The sequence below is a fragment of the Vanacampus margaritifer genome, chromosome 14, assembly GCF_051991255.1.
Source record: "Vanacampus margaritifer isolate UIUO_Vmar chromosome 14, RoL_Vmar_1.0, whole genome shotgun sequence".
In the NCBI taxonomy this organism is placed as follows: Eukaryota; Metazoa; Chordata; class Actinopteri; order Syngnathiformes; family Syngnathidae; genus Vanacampus; species Vanacampus margaritifer.
This window is the reverse complement of record NC_135445.1, coordinates 16,992,445-17,013,692: the sequence shown is the minus strand read 5'-3', so window position 1 is coordinate 17,013,692 and position 21,248 is coordinate 16,992,445. Positions and strand designations below refer to the sequence as shown.

General features: G+C 39.1%; 1 protein-coding gene across 6 annotated transcripts in view; it reads right to left on the bottom strand.

Annotated features, from left to right (window-relative positions):
* The window catches only part of whrna (whirlin a), a 146,279-nt gene that overhangs the window by 32,115 nt on the left and 92,916 nt on the right, over positions 1-21,248 (bottom strand). For 5 of the 6 annotated variants that reach the window (XM_077542439.1, XM_077542440.1, XM_077542441.1 and 2 more), the window contains exon 5: positions 18,128-18,164. The exons of the other annotated variant lie outside the window; for it this stretch is intronic. In XM_077542439.1, coding sequence (XP_077398565.1) covers positions 18,128-18,164 — 37 coding nt within the window. The remainder of the gene's footprint in view (positions 1-18,127; positions 18,165-21,248) is intronic. 6 annotated transcript variants of the gene reach the window in all.

Genomic DNA, 21,248 nt, shown 5'->3' with positions numbered 1-21,248 from the left:
CACAACTTCAAAGTGTGGGGTCTTACATTAGTACCAGTCGGAAGAGTCAGAATCCCTTTTACCTCTCTCTACCTTCTCCTCATCTTCAATCATCAGTCTATATTAAGGGAAGTGGCTGCTCAATGTCTGGTCGGGCAAGCCTCTCTTTAATGACCAAGGTGAACTCTGGTCATACCTTGCCGGAATTCTAATCACGATGTTCACCTCTAGAAATTCTCTCTGTAGCATCCATGTGCCTTTTACTTAACTCAAGACTGTGAGGGAGTGAACCTTTGGGACCACACAAGGCAATGTGAGCAGCCAGTGTGTCGCTCACTGTCTTATTATGGAACATGTTGGCACTGGAAGGAGCTCATAAAATTGGTCGCTATTCAACTGCAGTAATGATGCTGCGCTTCTATGCAACAATGCATTTTGCAGCTAACGGGTATCCAGAAAAAGTGGTTCATTTTGCTGGACCTCTCCATTCTAAAGTTGGGCTCCTCAAATGCCAAGATAAGCTGGCGGTTCCTATTATCGCGGTGAACAACAATCCCCAACAGTCAACCTCCAATCGATAACAGAGAAAATCCCATAAAGCCAGATCAACACTGACCCAGATAGGACCTGACCTACTATACATACACAATAGAAGATCAAGAATAAAGCGTATTTATCCAAGTCATATGAGACTGTTCCTTATCCTTTTTCAGTTTTGAATCACACCACCAACCCTGCACACTGTAGAAAATTTCCACTGATTCCTGAATATAGCTCACAATAGCTCATCTAATGGCTTTATGCAGAACAACAGGCCAATAGCTGGCTGAAGAGACCCACATGGCAGTCAGGGACCTTATTTGCTACACCAAGCAAACATTAAAATGGATGACTAACCTTGCTAAATTGATCATCTGGAATTCAAAGGGGAACCTGCAATATTGGCTTTCAAGCAAATCGATTGACAACAGACTGAAAGACGGAAAACTATGCTCTATAATTACAAACACACGCAGCTAAAATCCCAATTAGATTCCTTACCAAAAAAAAGTAAGAAACTGTATCTCTTTCACACCATCCATGTACAGTACATTTTCTCTGAGACTGCCTGCTGCCTTTTAAATGTTGCTTCACTTGTCTTGGATGTCTAACTGTGCATCACTGCACTGGTGACAGTGGCCCATCTGAAAGAAAATGGGCATTTATCATACATATTAAAGCTTGGACACACAAAAATCTGTGTTCACTCATGTTGGTGTTAATGAGTCAATACAGAATTAATTCACATCAGTTACTTATTGCACTTTTCCTTCAGTGCCCAATAAATGAAATACAGACGCTCCCCTACTTACGAACATTCGAGTTACGAACAACGGTACATACGAACATGTCTGCGCGTACAGTATGTCGAAAAATGTTCGGAAAGAGATGCTGTAAGTTAGATTTTGTATTGCGCGTAATGCTTCTTTCCGCCGCTAATACCGACGCTTGGCGCTGTGAGAGCTCATTGGAGGCTCAGCAACGTGTCGAGGGGGAGGAGGAAGAAACGCCGGTCCCCATGAAGGAGGAAATAACTTTTGAAGCCGATTCCAACGACGACGAAGAATCTCTCATGATATAAAATCCTCCTCTTCCTCCTCCTCCATCATCTCCTTAAGCATCGAGTACATCTTCCAAAAGTAAGTTAGTTCTATTTATCTTATTACGTACATGTACATACTGTGTGTGTCTCTCGCTCTCTCTCTCTAACATACGTAGTACAGTACAGTACTGTACGTATTCTCTCCATTTTATTAAAAGTTTTTTTCAGTACAAACCAATGCAGGTTACTTGTACAAGCCTTAAACATACTTATATAAACCTTCAATATACTTATATAGGCTTTAAACATAAATTATAATACAAAATATAGCACTGAAGCAACTTACGAACAAATTCACCTTACGAACGATCGTCCGGAACGTAACTCGTTCGTAAGGTGGGGAGCGTCTGTATCCAATTTGACCAAAATGGTAAATGGAGTGCACTTATGTGGCACTTTATCTACACCAAAACAATTTTTATAGCCTCATTAATTCACTTATTTGAAGAAGTATCTCTGTATTAAACTGGAGTGTACACAACAGCATCATCCTACAGAATGAAAGCGTTTCCTTTTTAGTTTAAAAACGCTTACTTCAATTTGCAGGATCCCTTATCGGACCCTGGACAATGGAACCCAGGCTGTTTTTCTTGAATTGGTTCAGTAAATCCATCTGTATTGTGTCGTACCAGATAGCTAGCACTAAGCTAATCTGTCGTCTCCTGTTTGGCTGACGTCCAAGTGGCCAAACGCCGAAGTAACACATAGGCGTAAATAGACTGGCTAGCTGGACATTATTGAGTTCATTTGGAGTTAAAACATTCGTCACACATACTGATAATGTGAGAGATTCAACAATGGATGGTGAGACTTGTTTTGAATCAAATCAGAAGAATATGGTTTGCCGTTGGTTTTTAACAGTGAATTTGGAGAAACACCTGAACCATTAAAATTTGCGAAAATCCAAGGCTTTAAAGTTTTGTAGATAATTTGTGAGGGCGTCTGTCTGCTATAGAAAAAAAATGTCTAATAAAGAGACATATTTATGACATGACAGGAGGTGCTTCACTCACTAACTCCTGTTTTTATTGCCCACGGGGACTGTTCTGATTTAATCACAGTGCAAGATATAAAGCGCCTCCATCAGACAGTCTAATGAGAGTGCTTTGAGATGAGAGTGTGGACCTTGAAGTCACATCCTGTTTGCTGCTCCTTAACAGGCTTCCAACTACCACGGTCTCAGCCTTCATCAAGAAATAGACAGCTGCTGTTTATCAATACAACTTCCTTAATCGTTTATGCATAGAGAATTCAATTATAAGCAGCAAAATCAATTTGCGGGCTGATCAGAATTTTAGCTTGGCTACAATGAATTAACGCACATGGAGGAATGACTGGTCTATATGACTTTGGTTAGAAGACATTGAACCAGGATGCATCTTTGCTGTTTGTGATTGGTTATGTGACTATAGCACCAAGATCCTCCATTAATAATTTCCAAGACTGCGGGCACATGTTTACACAGACAGTTTTACTAAATTAACAGTTTAATAGCACAAGTCCTTAATTCAAGCACTTTGAAGCACATCAAAATGAGTATAAAGTGAATTTCACCCAGGAGCAGATTAGCGCTTCAGGCGCTCCTTTGTGTTCATTGCCAAACAGCACTGTGGGCAGAAAAGCCACTCACATGAACAGAATAGTAACAATGAAACAAACTTGCTATGTTTGGGGTTACATCGCCATCCACCCTGGTATGTGGCTGCCATTCTGTCTCATGAAAATTTTAATAAAAATGAACTCCACATTATTGGCTCTATTTTCATAGACAGCACACATACGCTTGGTGTAAAAACTTGTGCATCTTGATTTTTCAAGTCCAACTTCCCATGTTCCAGATCACGTAACGCCATACTAGAGGTTAAGAATGTGGGGTTTTTCTTTCACACGGAGCAGTTTAAGTTGCAGGTAGTGTAAAGCAATTTTGGTGGATTTGATCGAAGAGCAGGCAGACAGATTTTGTGCAGTGCTGTATTGTGGATGTCATCATATTTCATTCATAAATATGCCAGCAGTGCGCATCGAACCCTCTGTGTCATTGTCAAAATCAATTGATTGAACACATCATCATCATGGTCTTCATCATCTTTATCATACCCCCTCCAGCCATGTGGTGGGAGGGGGTAGTGTGTGTATTTATTGCACAGGTTAAAAAGGCATACAATGAAGGGGAGAGCTCATCAAAACATGCAAAAGAGAGGACGGGAGTGGGGGGACGGGATGAGGGCAGTTTATGTGTGCCCGGGCCGTGTGTATGATGTGGCTCTTTGCAGTAAATGTCAAAATTGTGGCTCTTTGCATTTGACTGCTTGGGCACCCCTATTCTAAATAATAATAATAATACAAAATATCATGAATAGAGTACACCCCTATTGTCAGTCACACAAAAACAATTGCTTAGGCGAGCATTAAATGAACTAAAAATTGTGTGTATTCGAAGACAAAGGGATGACCGTGGATGATAGATGATGATGGCTATTGTAATATAGGAAGCCATTTAGTGCTGGTGAATTTACATACATATATGCGCTGTGGAAAATGGATGGATGGCTGGATTCCGGGGCTAGGGACCACATTATAGAATAAAAACATACAGTACTTCTTAACAGTTCAACAGATTCATTGCTGTCAAATTTATAACAAACCGACATTACATTTCCACTTTTCAGGGTAAATGCTCAAAAGGAATTTTAATCTGACGTGATTTCTGTTGTAATTTGTTGGTGGGGGAATAACTTTCCCCACCTACTTCTCAATTCATGCTTCATTAACTTATCGGTACATTGAGCTACAGTTGTAGGTATTGACACGGTGAATATGTTCAATCACGTTTTGTCTGTGAGGTATGATAAACCTTGAAGGAAAACCAAACTGTGTGTGAAACTATGCTATGTGGGTAATTAAGGACAGAAATGTGGCACAAAAAAAAAATCAACAGGGCATGATTATTGCAAAAAACAAAAGCTGTATTACAAGTATTCCCTCAGCACAAACAATTGTACATAATGTATTTTATCTCATGTATGTGCATGTATTTTGATGTAGAACCCTCATTTGAGGTCTTGAGGCATACACTGTATTTTGCTTATAAGGATCTTTCTGCAGTTTGTCACTTTTTTACTCGCAACTGGCACCTCTGTCCAAAAGCGTAACTGCAACATCTGAGTCAGGTTCCTTCATGGTGCGTGTGCGAGTACGTGCACGGTCTTAAAGCGAAAGTCACAGTTGACAAATGAAGACATGATTTCAAATTAGGTAAGAAAAACTCCGCCCCTCCAATCCCCAAAGAAACTGTGGAGTGTGCAGGGTCCGCACACTCTACTATAAAGGGAAGATAAAAGCTGTTAGGTGAAGTCAGAGTAGAACAGTCAGGGATCTTCGTACTCATCTGGGCATTGGTGGAGCATGCGTGTAGTAGACAAAGCTTTAATATGACCTTTTTAAACGGCACAATGCACCTTTAGTGTGCAAGGTACAATTTATAAATCAAAATAATCTTTACAGAAATTGTTATTGTGTTTTGCTAGTAAGTTTGCAAACCACTTACATTGTTGAAATAGCAAACGTAAGCATTAAAAAGCAATTGTATTGGAATCTTTCATAAGTCAGCTTCATGTACCCACAGTTTTTAAGATATACTGTACAGGCTTAATTTTCTTATGGTTGGATGTTTGTGTAAATTCATTACATTTATTATTCTTAATTAACTAAAACAATATATTGCTATCACCATAACGCTATAAGAATAAATACGCATGCACTTTGTCCTGTTGTATCTGACCACCTTTAGTGCCCTTTTACATCCCATTACCATTCTAGTATACAATTCAAGTATTCATATCAGACCCCATTTGACTACTAATCATTCTTTTTTTTTTCTATGATATTATGGTCAGTAATTTCCTATTGAGCAAAAACCCAATTAGGGTCAGAGCAGAATTAATGACGGGGTATTGCTTTGCGACCTATCTGTCATTAATTAGCTTATCGTGCGGTTTGGCTTCAGGGCTATGATTACAGAACGGCGGGAGAAAGGACACTCAAATGGAAGAGTAGGCCAGGCATGAGGAAGGACATGTGAAATCATCAGATATCCAACGGCACTATTAGAGAACATTCTAAGGATATGCTGATGGATAGCAGTGCAGATCCAACACAGGCTGTCTGACTCATGGACCTACGCTATGAATTATTACCTCCTGCTACCAGGTGAGCCCTAAAGACCTGCTGCTCCACATCTTCACCTCTTGGAGCCAGTTCATCTGTATGCCCTTTGTCTCGGGTGAACACTCTGACACACACAATTGGAATGATTGCACCGTTTCCAATAGTGCTTTACTGGGTCCATATACCATCCATCCGATTTCTTAACCACTTGTCCTCACAAGAGTCGCGGGGGTGCTGGAGCCTATCCCAGCTGGCTTTGGGCAGCCAATCCAGGGCACACCTGGACAAACAACCATTCACATTCACAATCACAGTGTGTTCAATCAACCTGTGTGCATGTTTTTGGAATGTGGGAGGAAACCGGAGTACCCAGAGAAAACCCACACACGCACGGGGAGAACATGCAAACTCTACCCAGAAAGGACAAAGCCCGGACTCGATCTCACGAGAGGCGGACGTGCTAACCAGTGAACCACCGTGCCGCCCTTCATATACACATGTGCTATATATTTGCATTAAAGGGACTAACAAATTCCTTTTGACACCCTAATTAATTTGTAACATTTTTACCTTTTTATATTACATATATTCCAATATGATATTGGAATGAAAGTATACATTTTGTTTTGTTTATTTAATTTAAAAAATATATAAAAATACAACATATTTGAAGGTGAGGTAGAAACCCATTACGAGTTTATCAAGGACCTCGCCTAAAATAATAAACTAACATTTTAATAACAAAAATATACTACCAATGCTATACACAGCACCAAATCTCTTTGAAATTAAAGCTTCCTTAAGTTTTATATTAAATTTAAATAGAGACATAGAATCGGTTTATAATTGTGAATTTGTATACACCCCAAGGCACCAGTTCAATATGTATACAGTATTCTCATTTTTTTCCTATAACCCCATGTGTAATACCCGCTTGATTTTGCGTGCTTTTTAAAATTCTGTTAATACTAAAGAAACTGCGGTACACTTTGTGTATTTTCAGTTCACTGACTTAATTAATGCTGACGGTAAATCTATTACGGTGCTGTAACCCTTTCAGCAATGGATTTGATGCAAACATGTCAATATAACAATATTCAGTCATGTATTATTCATCCTCTGCAAAGAACAACTAACATTAGTGCTGTAATGATGAGCTGAGAGGAATTGAGATGTCTCAATGAGCAGTGTATATGAGCAGCACAATTGCAAATCAATTGTTCAAAAGTGCGTGGAAAACTGGCAAGCTCTTTTCCATTCTTTTTAATTATGTCATTAATGTATGTTTTATAAGTATTTACAACATCATGGAGTGTTATTTTTCCTATTTTAAATATACAATACAGCAACTTTCTTGTAATAGAAGGTGCAGGCGTGGGCAAACTCGGTCCTGCAGGTTTTGGATGTTTCCTTTCTCCGACACATCAGCAAGCTCTGCATATAAGCCTGATCAGCTGTGTTGGAGGAGGGAAACCTTTAAAACTTGCAGGACCACCCCTGGATTAAGTGTATTTCAATGAAAAAAGATGATTTGAAATTCAAGCGTTTGAGCTAGTGTAACCCATTTTAGATGGCGGGGAGATCAAACATCCTGGTCTCCGTGTTGTGTTGTGTAATTATTGACAGGAGATGTGACTTTTGTTGACTGATTCCTTATTTACTTCCTGCACAAACACGACATGCATCGGCCAATCCACAAGTCCTAATCGTCCGTTTCAGCATACAGGGAGTCCTCGATTACATTGTTATGTCATTTAGCACCCTCTTTTTCGTTAGTTTCCCACGCCATTTTAAAGTTATTTAAAGTTGTGTTGTCGTTACCTCCAGCAACGGGCATCCATCGAGCAGGTCGGCTCGCCATCAGGCGCGTCACAAGTTTCCATTTTTTTAAAAATTAATGTCCAAAGTATTTTGATGTAAATATCGACTTTAACGGTGAAATCCGACTTAAAACGAAATTGGGGTTACATTGCCAGCGTAGGAATGGAATTCGTCTGTAACTCGAGGACTCCCTGTACTAAGAAATACATGTTTAAATTAGCATTATTGAATAAGTAGCTAGTAACGAGTGCACGGCGCTCCCAACTCTCCGTGGCAACAACACAGTTGAACTGGCAGCCCCTGCAGTAGTCATAGACCGATGTTTTTTTCAGGGCCGATATCGATACAGATTATTTAAGGAGGCATTCCAAGATGATATTCATTTGCAGTAAAAGAGAAAATGTTAGCGTCAAAATAAAAACAATAAGTATGTTGAAATGCCATTAATCACGTTTGTTAAAACAACTTTTCAAATTTTCAACACCTTGAAAGTTTTTCTTTTAATTTTAAATATATAAATAGACAGCTTTGTTTAAAAATAATAAAAATTACAGGGAGCTTCACCATGTCATCACCATGTGTTAAACTAAATTAAAAACTAAGCAAGTAAAAGGCTACCCAAAGTTTTCTACTGTAGATTATTTTTTCCCAAAAATTCCACAAAATTCTTAATTTAAACAACATTTTTAATAAAAAAAATAAAATAAAAAGTGAAGGGTGTTGTTCCCAGTGTCAGCATAAAGTTCCCTGTATCTCACTGGGCAACAAATGCATGCAAATGTAGTTAATTTGATGTTTTTGTCAGGGCTTGTAATAGGTTTCAAAAAATCTTGAAAGTGAAAAATTGTCCGACCATTTCAAAATTTCTTTGGAACAAAATCCTGATGAAATTTGCTACATTCACAAGCATTCACCGCTCAGTGAGATGCTAGCTTTAGATTCGTAAAAAGGGCCGATGCCGATATTTGTCAAAATGCCAAATACCAGCAGCGATAATTGGCCCAGCCGATAATCAGTCTATCCCAGACATGGGCAAACCCCAGCCCGCGGGCCAAATACGGCCCGCCGAACTTATCCAATAAGGCTAGAAAAAAATTCAATTTTTTTTTTTTTTTGCTCAGTTCAGTGGCCGAGTGGTTAGAGTGTCCGCCCTGAGACTGTGAGGTCGTGGGTTCAATTCAGGTCATACCAAAGACTATAAAAATGGGACCGATTGTCACTCTGCTTGACACTCAGCATTAAGGGTTGGAATTGGGAGGTTAGATCACCACATGATTCCCGAGCGCGGCGCTGTTGCTGCTCACCGCTCCCTCAGGGGATGGGTCAAATGCGGAGAACAAATTTCGTCCCACTTAGATGGGTGTGACAATCAGTGGATCTTATCTTATCTTATTGGATTTGGACATTTACAGCAGGAGACGGCACGGTTTTGTGTTGAACACAGCAATAATGTCCTGATAGTCCAGAGAATCGGTCAATTCTTTTTTGAAAGAAAGCAGGGACAAAGAGTTCAGTCTATCAGTCAACATTGTGGCACTGTTGCGTGTTTTGATCCTTTTGACAGCTGAAGATAGTCTTTCTACATGTTGTCATGGGTGAGATGAGGAGCGCGCATGCAGGAGACTGTTGATATTGGTGAATACATCCCCGGGGTGTGCGTCGAGCACTTCTATGAGCGTTTCCTCGTTGGCTTTTGGCTTCTTTTTGAGCTGCTGCACAAACACCGGGTGCTATGCGTCCCCCACAGAGATGGAAAAGTGGTCAGAGACGGATTGGATGTACGCGCTTTGTCCTCAGCGCGTGACAGGCAGCAGCGGCTATCATGCAGCCGCATGTGTCACACGTACTGTGGGCCCGGGTTAAAAATGGGTGGGCCAATGGAAAAAAATTCTTTAACTTTACGCCTTGAATTGAAATCTATTAATAATAGATGCAGTCACCAGGTTTGACAGATCACAGTGTATGTGCTATTATAATCTATTTACATTTCTCCTCCCACTTTGCCAAATAGTGTGTAAATGCCACATCTTGCTTATTCATTGAGGCAAACGTACTACCTGGATTAGGGTTATTTTATAATAATCATAATAATAATAATAATAATACATTTCATTTAAAAACAGCACCTTTCAGAACACCCAAGGTCACTTTACAAAGCATAAAAACACAGCAAAAGTTGAGCTAAAACAATAAAAATGAAGCTATTGGAAAAGCTGTTTTAAATATGTGGATTTTGCACATTTGAAAAACGCAGTCCTAAGTGCACACTATAAGTAAATTGGGTTGTACATTTATCTGTGTTTTTTTTACTGTGCTATGAGGTCCAAATGCTCCTTTTCCGGCCCATCTGTCAAAATTTCAAACCCATTGTGGCCCGCAAGTCAAAAAGTTTGCCCACCCCTGGTCTATCCCTAACCTGTTGCATATCGACCCAGGTATTCTTTTCCCAAAACAAAGAGGCTTGTAAATCATAGTACTACTGTGTTGTATGTATTATATATAGATGCACATTCTGGGAAATGTAACAAGGTTGGATTTTAGTAGTCTACGCCACTTTCAAAATGACCTTAATCAAAGAATCTAAACTGCCCATGGATGCGATTATGAGTGTGAGGAGTTGATTGCAAATAGGGGACAAGTACAGAAAATGGATGGAAGGACAAATCAATGTAAGTACTTTTCTATGCATGTATGAAACACTGTAGAACTTTTAAATGGTGACAGTGTAAACTTAGATATTTTTTTTTCATATCAAATGGAGAGAAAACTATCTCATCAATCAGCCTCAGTCTATTCATTCAGTCAGCCCTCCCTCCCCGGAGCTCATTTTTATCACAGACTCCAAGGGCAACATTCAGAAATACTGCTTCCCTTGGTGTGGTTTTCCAGCTGCACTCATTCATCACCGGATTCATTTAGATTTTAAAGTTTGCCATCCTGAGGTCTGGCATTTTGCAGTGGAATAATGACTTCCAATCAGCCTTTAAATAGTACATTGACTACAGAATGCAGTATGCGTCACTGCACTAAGCTTTTAGACTTCTCTTGGAATACTGTAATGGAAGTCAGCTGTGATCTTGAGTGCATGAATACAGCAGCAGTTAGATTAGCCTGCAAGTTAGAACACTCAGCGTGTCGAGAAGAACATGTAATGAGGCAAAATGTTCCTACCAGTTAGCTCTGTTTGTTGCATGTTGTCAGTGGTACTAAAATAATTATTTGAAAAAATGTAGTTCAGAAATCATGATTTATGTGAGACGATCTTAAAAGTAATGTAGTCGCAACAATAATAGACCATCTTATATGCCAAGGAGTAAGGGTTGTATGAAACACCTTTTAATAATACTTTTAATAATGAGTAGAACAATATCTCAATAATATTCTTGTGTTACTTGCTACTAAGTACTGTTCGGAACATTTCTTCCAACCATATTGATTGTGAATTCATTTAATATTTACAGTAGTTCATTTACTTTTTTATTAGAGTGTCAAAAAGGCTAACGTTGAAGACATATTTAATTGACTTGCTATAGACACCCCCCACTTATTTTATAGACTTAACAAAAGTTTCTCCTGGTAGGCAAATTTAAAATAAACTTTCTTATATGCAAGGCAGGAGGCAAAATTTTGAGTTAGCAGTGTAAAAGCTCTGAAACCTAAAACAACTGAAACGGATATCAAAAGATGATTATGTGACAAAAGATCAGACGTTTAACTTTTATTTCCAGGTATTTACTGCAAATCTGATTGGATCTGTTTGGAAAAATAAGCAATATTGAGGCTTAAGTCAAAACGGAATATCAATCAGAGCCATGCATGACCATTGGCCAAAGTCAACATGCCTGAAAAAGGATGAAACCATTGAAGTATAAAGTCAGATTAGGGAATTGGGAAGATGGCTGAAAACTTGACATTGGATAACAGAACTGTAAACAAGCCCTCCAAAAACTTTGAGTGACATCATCAACAATCTCCACAGGGCATGAGTGAAGATATCACAATCTACTGTTTGCAGAAGACTACATGAACTCAAATACAGAGGCTAAACTAAAACATTCAAACCACTCATTAGCATATTTTCCTCACTTGAAGTCAAATATAAATGTTCTCAGTCTACTAAATAAAGTGACACTGTTCCAAAAAACATTGAAGCGTGTTGGGTATTTCAACTATTTTTCAGTTTCTCCAAACCCAAGCTTAAAATGACAATATTTGTATCGTGCTGTTAGGAGTTTATAGGATAAAACATAAATGTTAATTTCTCTCAAACATGACAAAATCTGAGAAAAATCATCTAGGGTTGAGTTCCAAGGCCAAAATCAGACCAAAAAGAACACAAAAAGAAGGAAAAAAAAATCAAAGACTTTTGGAACAACATTCTGTGGTTTGACAAGACTAAAGTTGAACTTTTTGGAAGGTGTGTGTATCATTACAAACACGGCATTTCCGGAAAAAAAAGCATGATAGCAAATTTCGTGGTTGTAGTGTGATGGTGTGGGGCTGCTTTTGCGCCGTCAGGACCTGGACGGCATACTGTGATTGAAGAAACCTTGAATTTTGCTCTTTACCAGAAAATCCTGAGGGAGAATATTATATTTATATATATATATAAACATCAGTTTGTGACCTAAAGCTGCACCACACGTGGGTTTCTACAGCAGGACAACAATCCCAAACACACCAGCAAATACATTTATGAATGGCTTTAAAAAAATATATATATATTTTTGTTGTGGCCTAGAATAAGTCCGGACTTGAATCCAATTAAAATCATGCTGCATGACTTTACAAAGATTATGTTCGAAAACCCTCCAGTGTTACTCAACAAAAGCAATTCTGCAAGGATGATTTGAACTAAAGCAATTTTGCTAGAAATAGTGGGTCAAAATAACTCCACGGTGACTTATGGTCAGTTATAGAAAGCGCTTGATTTCAGTTGTTGCCGCTGAGGGTGGCCCAAATAGTTATTGGCTCATTCTATGAAAATGGTGGCTCTCTTGTCCCTTCATTATCATCCATCCACAGTATCTATCTATCTATCTATCTATCTATCTATCTATCTATCTATCTATTTATCTATCTTATCTATCTATCCATCCTCTAAATAATGTAAGACAAAAATACATGTTTTTTCTTGGTATTTAAGCATAAATATACCAATTTTTAAGTATATTAAAAAAAACTATAGAGTAAACGCATGGCTACTGCCTTGAATTCAGCATAACCCTTGGTTTAGTAAAACATTTCAAATTTAACAACCACGGTCCCAAAAACTGACCATGAAACTTTGTTTTTAAGGCAATGACAATGTTAAGTGCTGCTGAAAAGCAAAGACTACAGATGACGCAGGGTTGCCGAGCCAGAACGCAGAGCCGCCTACTTAAAAACAAGAACAATAGGCTTAACTTTATCTTACTTAGAAAACTTACTTTTGGCCATTGAGACTACACACTTCACTAACTCATCCATAGACAATCCTACATATAGTGTATAATAACGCTAATATTTAAACTCCAATTTGTGTAATTTTTGTACTGTAAATTCTAAATAAAAAGTTATAGTAATATATTATGTACTCACTGTTCTGTGCTGCAATGATTTACTGAATCGGCCAAATTATGCAAAGAAAAAAATCTAATTTTGATATTTCTTCAGCATTGACCCTGAACAAAAGAATACAAATGAATAAAACATAATAGCTAGTTATTTCAGAGGTGAAATCCTTAAATTATTCAAGTGTATTACAATATTGTCCATCCCTCCATTTTCTACACCGCTTATCTTCACCAGAGCCACAGGTGTGCTGGTGCCTGCCCATCCCCGATTGGTTGGCAACCAGTTCAGGGTGTACCCCGCCTACTGCCCGAAGCCAGCTGGGATAGGCTCCAGCACCCCCCGCGACCCTTTTGAGGACAAGCGGTTATGAAAATGGATGGATGGATGGATGGCTAATGGGCATCATTTCTAAGGTCACTGTAGTCTTCCAACGCAAGAAGAAAGTCAAGCTGGCACCTGACAACATGCATTTAATGGGATGATAATTTTTGGGGCGGTGTTGTAATGTGGCACCTCTGACAGCTGAGGTGAGTTGACGTGTTTACTGAACCCATTAAATAAGACAGTCAATTGGATAGACAGTGTCCACTCAATTCCTCGATAATGCATCAAATTGTCTTAGGACAACAGGTGGCACAATCTAAATTCCACAGCTGCCTATTCACACCACAACACACTTGGGAAACGTGTTGTTTGCCAGCCTTCACATTAGGTTGCTCTAATCCTAACCCTAGATACAGATGTGTTGCTGTAATGGCGTGACAGGCAGCAGTGCTATATATCCAACTTGTTTTGCACATGTGTCAGCTTAGACGTCTTTACAAGACAATCAACCCCACTGGCATCCCTTTTAGATTACAATGTTCTTATTCATTAAGCTGTTCTTAGCCCTAATGAGTATACTAACTAAACTTGGAATGGATGTGAAAGGTGTTGATTGTAGTCTGTCAAAGACCGGGCTCTTGAGAGCATGAGTAATAATGTGTACTGATAAAGGGCACATACACACATGTTGTTCATGACCTAAAAAAATAAAAAAATAAAAAACTATATATATATACACACATATATATATATTATTCATTGTGAAGAAACAGAAGGGGAAAAACAAACTAATGAACAATTACATTTGTTAATTTAAATTTAATTTGTGTTCATTTGGGGATTTAGCATCTTTATTAAAAAGTAGTGTCTGACGGATTAATCGGCTGGCAAATTTGATTGGCCAATATTAGCAACAGTATTCTAAAATAGGCAAAAATCGCTCAATTTTTGCTTTCAGAATTTTGCCTTTTGTTTTTTAATTTTTTTTAAATTTTATTTTAGTTTTTTACACATTAATACATTACAACATAAGACCAAGATAATACTGATAATACTTGTGCTGATTTTTCTCTCGGTTGTAAATCCTAATAATGCTGAAACAAACAAATCAGTAAAACACTCCAATATTCTGTCTGTAACTCAGTCTTAAGGGAACTACAATAATTATTTTTATTTATTATGTATTATTATTTAAATTAATCACAGATTAATTGGTTATCAGAATTTCATTCCGAAGTTTCATTCTGTCAAATATCGGAATTAGCATCGGCCTAAAAAAAAAAATCCTTATTAGTCAGGCCCTATTACAAAGTACAATATCTATCAAATGCCTCAAGAAGATTTATTTATCCGGTATTATCATTCACTGTTTGACCATGTACTTTTTTTTTTCTTGCCTTAAACCAGCACGTCTTAAATTGTCTCTCTGAAAGCGTGCTTAATTACAGCAACGGCTGTGCTGTGTAAACAGATTGTTTTTAAACCTTCTTCAGACCAGCTGTCTGGAACTAATACATCTCTCTTCCTCTCTAAATATCTCCCACCTCCCTCTTGTACCTTTTCCCCACCTGTCAAGAAAAGAATGTCCATCAGAGATTTGGTAATGAGAAGTGAGCTGTTTGTCTCCGCCCCTCCCCTCTCGTCAGCAGCTGTCTCTTCCAACATTACTTCTTATATTTCTTCATTCCAATACAGCCCTGAACTTAGCTTAAAAGTCAAAGTCAAAGTCAACAATGAATACATTGGAAGTGCCCAAAAATAAGTATGGGTGGTTAGTGGTGCTGCAGTATAATGTAATAGAAAGCAATGTTGTTGATTTTTTGTTACATACATGCTTGACTTAAATTTGTTATGATTCTATAGAGTGCAGAGTGGCACAAAATGTTTAAAATCTGTATATCATTCGTATTTTCCACCAAACACCAAAACAATGAAAACAAAAATGCTGATTTTTCCTATTTCAATTTTTGGCTGAGATCAAAAATCCAAAATGGAAAATTGGACAAAATGGAAAGTTTGATTTGAAAATTTGATTGTTCAGGTTTACATGACCTGGAAAGTTCGTAACATCACCAGTAAATCTATGTAGGCACATACACAGAGCCACAGACATTTTTGGGGCAGGTGATCAAGGCAAAAAAGGGCATACAATCCAGACAATTAAAAAAACAGTACAATGGAACCTCAAGTTATGAGCCTAATTAGTACCATGAGTACTTTTTCCCATTGAAATGAATGGAAATGCAATTAATCCGTTTTTGACCCACTATGTGGCTAAAAATGATTGTGAAGTAATATAAAAATACTATAGGTGAAAACACACAGTTACAAAAAAATAACACACTTAAAGAAAACTTAACAACTATTTATTGTTCTTTACATTAAGTTTAAATAGTCTTTTTCCATAATAACCTGGAAAATAAGCACAAATCCTTCTGCCTACAAATGATAGTAAAGTGATTATTTTTTTCAACCAACAAAAAAAGAGGAACAAAATGTAGATTTTTCATACTTCAATTTTAGGCTCAGATCAAAAATACAAAATGGAAAAATTGGCCACAGGACTAAGTCTGATTGAAATATTTAATTAGCCAGCTTTTTGCGTTATGCCATAGAGCAGAGGTGGGCATCGAGGGCCAGAGTCCTGCAGGTTTTGCATGTTGCCCTTCTCCAACACAGCTGATATATGATCAGCTCATCAGCAAGCTCTGCATAAGCCTGATAACGATCCTGTTGATTGGAATCAGCTTGTGTTGGAAGTGAGAAACCTCCAAAACCTGCAGGACTTCGGCCCTCGAGGACCGAGATTGCCCACCTCTGCCATAGAGGGATACAACTAGTTTTTGGTTTACACCAATGCATTATCTACGCCATCAATGAATGTGACGCAGCGCGAGAAGCACAACATAGGTCCCTCTGCTGGTCCATGCCATGACCGTTTGTATACACAAAAAATACTACGTAAATAGAGTTACCGGTAATTTTCTTACAAAAGTTTTATGCATACCACTTATTTACCTTACATATTTATTTCTGTTAACACAATACAACTATTAACAAAAGAGGTGAAGAGATGATATATTTTTTAAACTGTTCTTTTCCAATATTACTTAACCACTCACAAGTACAAGACTATGTGGCTAAAGACCTAAAAAGTTCAAACCGGGGGCGGTCTGGCCATCAGGAATTTCGTGGGTTCCTACATGGCCGGTCCATTTTCAGGCTGGTCACCAGGCCCACCACCCCCAACAGTGAATAAATATTAATCGGCAGAATTACCTCAGCTAACGACCCCCCCGTCCAACCACCGCCTGCCAATCACCCTATCAACACCCAAACCCCGGTTGATGAATGAATAGTATTCGCCTCATGTCCGTCATCTCCTATGCCCCCCCCCTCCCCTACCCCATCCTAATGGATAATTGTCACAATTAACTTTTTTTACTTTATCCAAAAAGAAACCCCCTAGCGTGCCAGCCAATTTTGACCATTTTCACTCATCTTTCCAAGCAAGCAGAATATTGTGTACTATGACTATGTAATAACATATGAAAGAGTGGATTAAATTCTCTCATTAGAAAAAAAAGTATGATTCTACCTTATTACGTTCTTTAGTAACCACCATTTGAAAATAGATTATTTGAGTGACAGCAAGCTATAATGGAAAAAATAAGGAGAAAACAAGCTTTTTGTGAAAAGATATATTTTCCGCACAACAGTGAGTTTGACACTAATATTTTAGTTTAGTGACATTCTGTGAATTAGATTTAATGTGACAAACGCTTTGATCATTCACGACATCCTTGAAAATTTATTTCCTAAGATCCATCATGTTGTCATGTCATTTCAATTGCTTTGAGCCACAGGATAACATTGAAAAGAGACACAATGCTGCCATCTGTTGGCCATAGTTAGTGGGTGTTTATTTTTTTCAACTCATTCATGAAACCAGAGGTGCCCAAGAGTTGCGCTGCCCATTGGAGGAACAAACAAGCATAGTTGACATCAATTAACAATGTTGGCGGCCCACGGTGGAATTTCATAAAACGCTACTTCACGTTTTCAGCAGGAAAAGAGATAGACCCCGTCCCCACGACGGCATGTGTCATATTCCATCCATCCATCCATTTTCTCAACCGCTTTTCCTCACAAGGATCGCGGGGGTGCTGGAGCCTATCCCAGCTGGCTTCAGGCAGTAGGCGGGGTACACCCTGAACTGGTTGCCAGCCAATCACAGGGCACACAGAGACAAACAACCATCCACACTCACAATCACACCTATGGACAACTTGGAGAGCTCAATTAACCTGCCATGCATGTCTTTGGAATGTGGGAGGAAACCGGAGCACCCGGAGAAAACCCACGCAAGCACGGGGAGAACACCCAGGAAGGCTGAAGCCCAGACTCGAACTCACGTCCTCTGCACTGGGAGGCGGACGTGCTAACCCACCGTGCCGCCATGTGTCATATTACATATTCAAAATCTCAACAAATCAACAACTCAAAAGCCTCCTAAAACATTTTTTTTCAATCATGAAGGTCCAATGTAGTCGATTAATATGGGTAATATATCCTCCCTCACAGACATATGGTACTTACTTACAGATGAGCAAATATATGGTATTTTTTAAAGCTCACCTTTCCAGCAGCAGATGCCCCCTGGTCCACAGAGTATCTGTCAAAAACAGGCAATGAAGACACATTAGACAGCAGGCAACAAGAGGAGCAGCTGATCGTCCACACAAATGATGAGATTATCATCTAATGATTACTGTGACAAGGAATGGCCTTATGATATGAGAATCCGCTGCATTAAATCACAATTTCTCATTTTTTTTCTCTTTAATCTTACTTAAAGTCTAGTCTGCTGTGCTTTATATGCTTGATAGCTGATTTATTCCTTTAAGAAGGGAACGCCGAGTACTTTGCCCAGTTTGCACACACTCAGGTTGCATCAGCACCGCACATTTTATTGACTGTGTTGAGTGTTGACAATCATGTCTGGTCTGAAGAAAAGCAGTATAAAAAAGAAAGAAAAAGATTTAGTTGCTCTCGTTTCGTGCTGTTGACGCAAAAGGACTACATGAGATTTGACCTTGGTCTACTGAGTTCCTTTAACTCTCTTTCAATCTGCATGTCAAGGCACCCTTTTTTTCTGTGCTGCTGCTATGCCTGAAAGCTAAAATTTTACACAATGGCTGTGTGAAAGTCCCTCATTGTGGAGGGGTTTGTGAGTCCCAATGATTGTAAGAGCTAAGTCACCCGGGGCTTTAAGACCCTGACATGGTCACCCATGGCAAATAGGTCCTAGGTGAGGGACATGACAAAGTGTAGCTCAAGATCTCCCTTTTGATGATTACAATCAATGGACTTGGTTTTCCCTCACCTGGACGTGGGTTACAGGGGGGTTCCCCTGGGTGCCAGGCCTGGTGGCGGTGCTCGAAGGCGAGCGCCTGGCAACTGGGCCTGTGTCCCTCTGGACCAGCCGAGCCATCGTAGCACCGTGGGTCCACCTTCCCTTAGGCTCACTACCTGAGAGGGGACCGTGGCGGTCTGATGCCCGGCCACAGAAGCTGGCTCTAGGGATGTGGAACGTCACCTCTCTGGCAGGCGGGGAGCTCGGACCTGAACCTTCAAGGTGGCCTCTCTCCGCGTTCGGGTGGGAGGATTGACCGTTGTTTGTGCCTATGCACTAAACAGCAGTTATTTTGTAATTATGCAGTTTAGGCTCATACTGTTTTCTTCATTAGCAAGTTTGTTTGGCCTGAGGTCAGACTTTGATTGCAACTGAGATTTCCATCTGAGCTTGACTACAGGGGCTCCTTCAGTTAACGACACAACCCAAATTTAAACATTGACGATAACGTGGCACAGTCACAATCATACAAAATAATTGCAAGAAAACCACTTAACTTTTAAAGCATCTTAATTTTTTTTTTAATATATATATATATATATATATATATATATATATATATATATATATATATATATATATATATATGCAAGTGAATGACAGAGATTTGACACCTGAATGCGTAAATAATAATTCTGGAAACATAAATGTACAAGTAAATATACATTTTAACAAATGAACTTGAGGCGGCACGGTGGCTGACTGGTTAGCCTCCCAGTGCAGAGGACGTGAGATCGAGTCTGGGCTTCGGCCTTCCTGGGTGGAGTTTGCATGTTCTCCCCGTGCTTGCGTGGGTTTTCTCCGGGTACTCCGGTTTCCTCCCACATTCCAAAAACATGCATGGCAGGTTGATTGGACACTCCAAGTTGTCCATAGGTGTGATTGTGAGTGTGGATGGTTGTTCGTCTCTGTGTGCCCTGCAATTGGCTGGCAACCAGTTCAGGGTGTACCCCGCCTACTAACCGGAGCCAGCTAGGATAGGCTCCAGCGACTCCTCCTCCAAAAGAGGTAAAAAATAAAAAAAAATGCTCAATTAACGATGCTTTCTGTAACAATTTAGCCCAGAAAATCTTTGCAATAGACTATTTATTTGACCATTTATGGCTGAATCTTTTAATTAGTACATTAACACCTCAGCTGTTCACAATGGGTACTCCTAAAAGACTCTGTCTGGCCAATAGTTTTCAGACTGGATTCGGGTGTGAATTCCCCCTCTGTTTGCGGATGTGACATAATTTGCGCATTGTGTACGTGAAGAAGGGGTGTGTTGTTTAATTTTTCATCAACATGTGGCAGTAGCGATTAAAAATAAATTTTTCTGCGAGTATGAAAGAAAAAAAAAAGTGACAACAGAACAGCATGAGTAATGGATGTGTTCCAAAAATAGCTGGGACTCTGTGATATACTAAGAAGAATTAGAACATAATTTATTAATTTAAAAATAAAATGGTACACATTTCCGCTCGATCGAGTAGTCTATATGTTGCTTAAAAATTATGTTTTTATTTACAGACACACACACACACATATCTATATATATGCCTGTTTAAAGGGGATTTAAAAGATTTCTTTTTTTGGTGGTAACTGTTAAGAGATATAAAGGCAAATGTATCCTTTATTCTTAATTATTATGTTTTAATTTATATTACTGTGTACTTATTTGGACATTGAGGGACAAATCCACAAAGAATGCGCTGCGCCCGCAAAGAGTGCAAATATTGCTCCAGAATTGCACCCGCAGCTTGCTCCCTGTTAACGTCCTATTCACTAAGGATATTGCTCTAATGATATACCTGCGCAAACACAGCCACAAAGTTTGACAGCTGGGAGCAAATTTGCGCCTGATTTACCACACATGGCAATGGATTTGCACCATGAACACGGCAGTATAGTAATCGTTGCGAGAAAGATGACATAATCAGAAAGCAAGATTGGTCATTCGTTCATTCATTTAATGTCCATAAAATACAAGTTATTGATGTGATCATCTTTTATACTTTCAGAGGTTGACGTAGGCATACAGTAGAGATGGCTTTTCATATAGCATAACGACTGTTAAAGCATCTATCACATGAAAATTATTGCAAAATGACCTCCGCGAACCCCCCAAACCCCGGCGAATAGCTTGTGTGATTTGCGTGAATAGGGGGGCGGACACCTCTGCCTGGCCTTCTACGTGACACCACTGCCATGATCACTTGAAATTCTGCATTAGAGCCTTTGACTGATTCGAGGAAGTGCCAAGTTTACATCAGCCTTTCATTTACGTTGTTTGCGTCACTCAAACGGCGAGTGACTATTAGTGCTGGCATTAGTGACTTAAACGCTGTTTATCAATGAGTC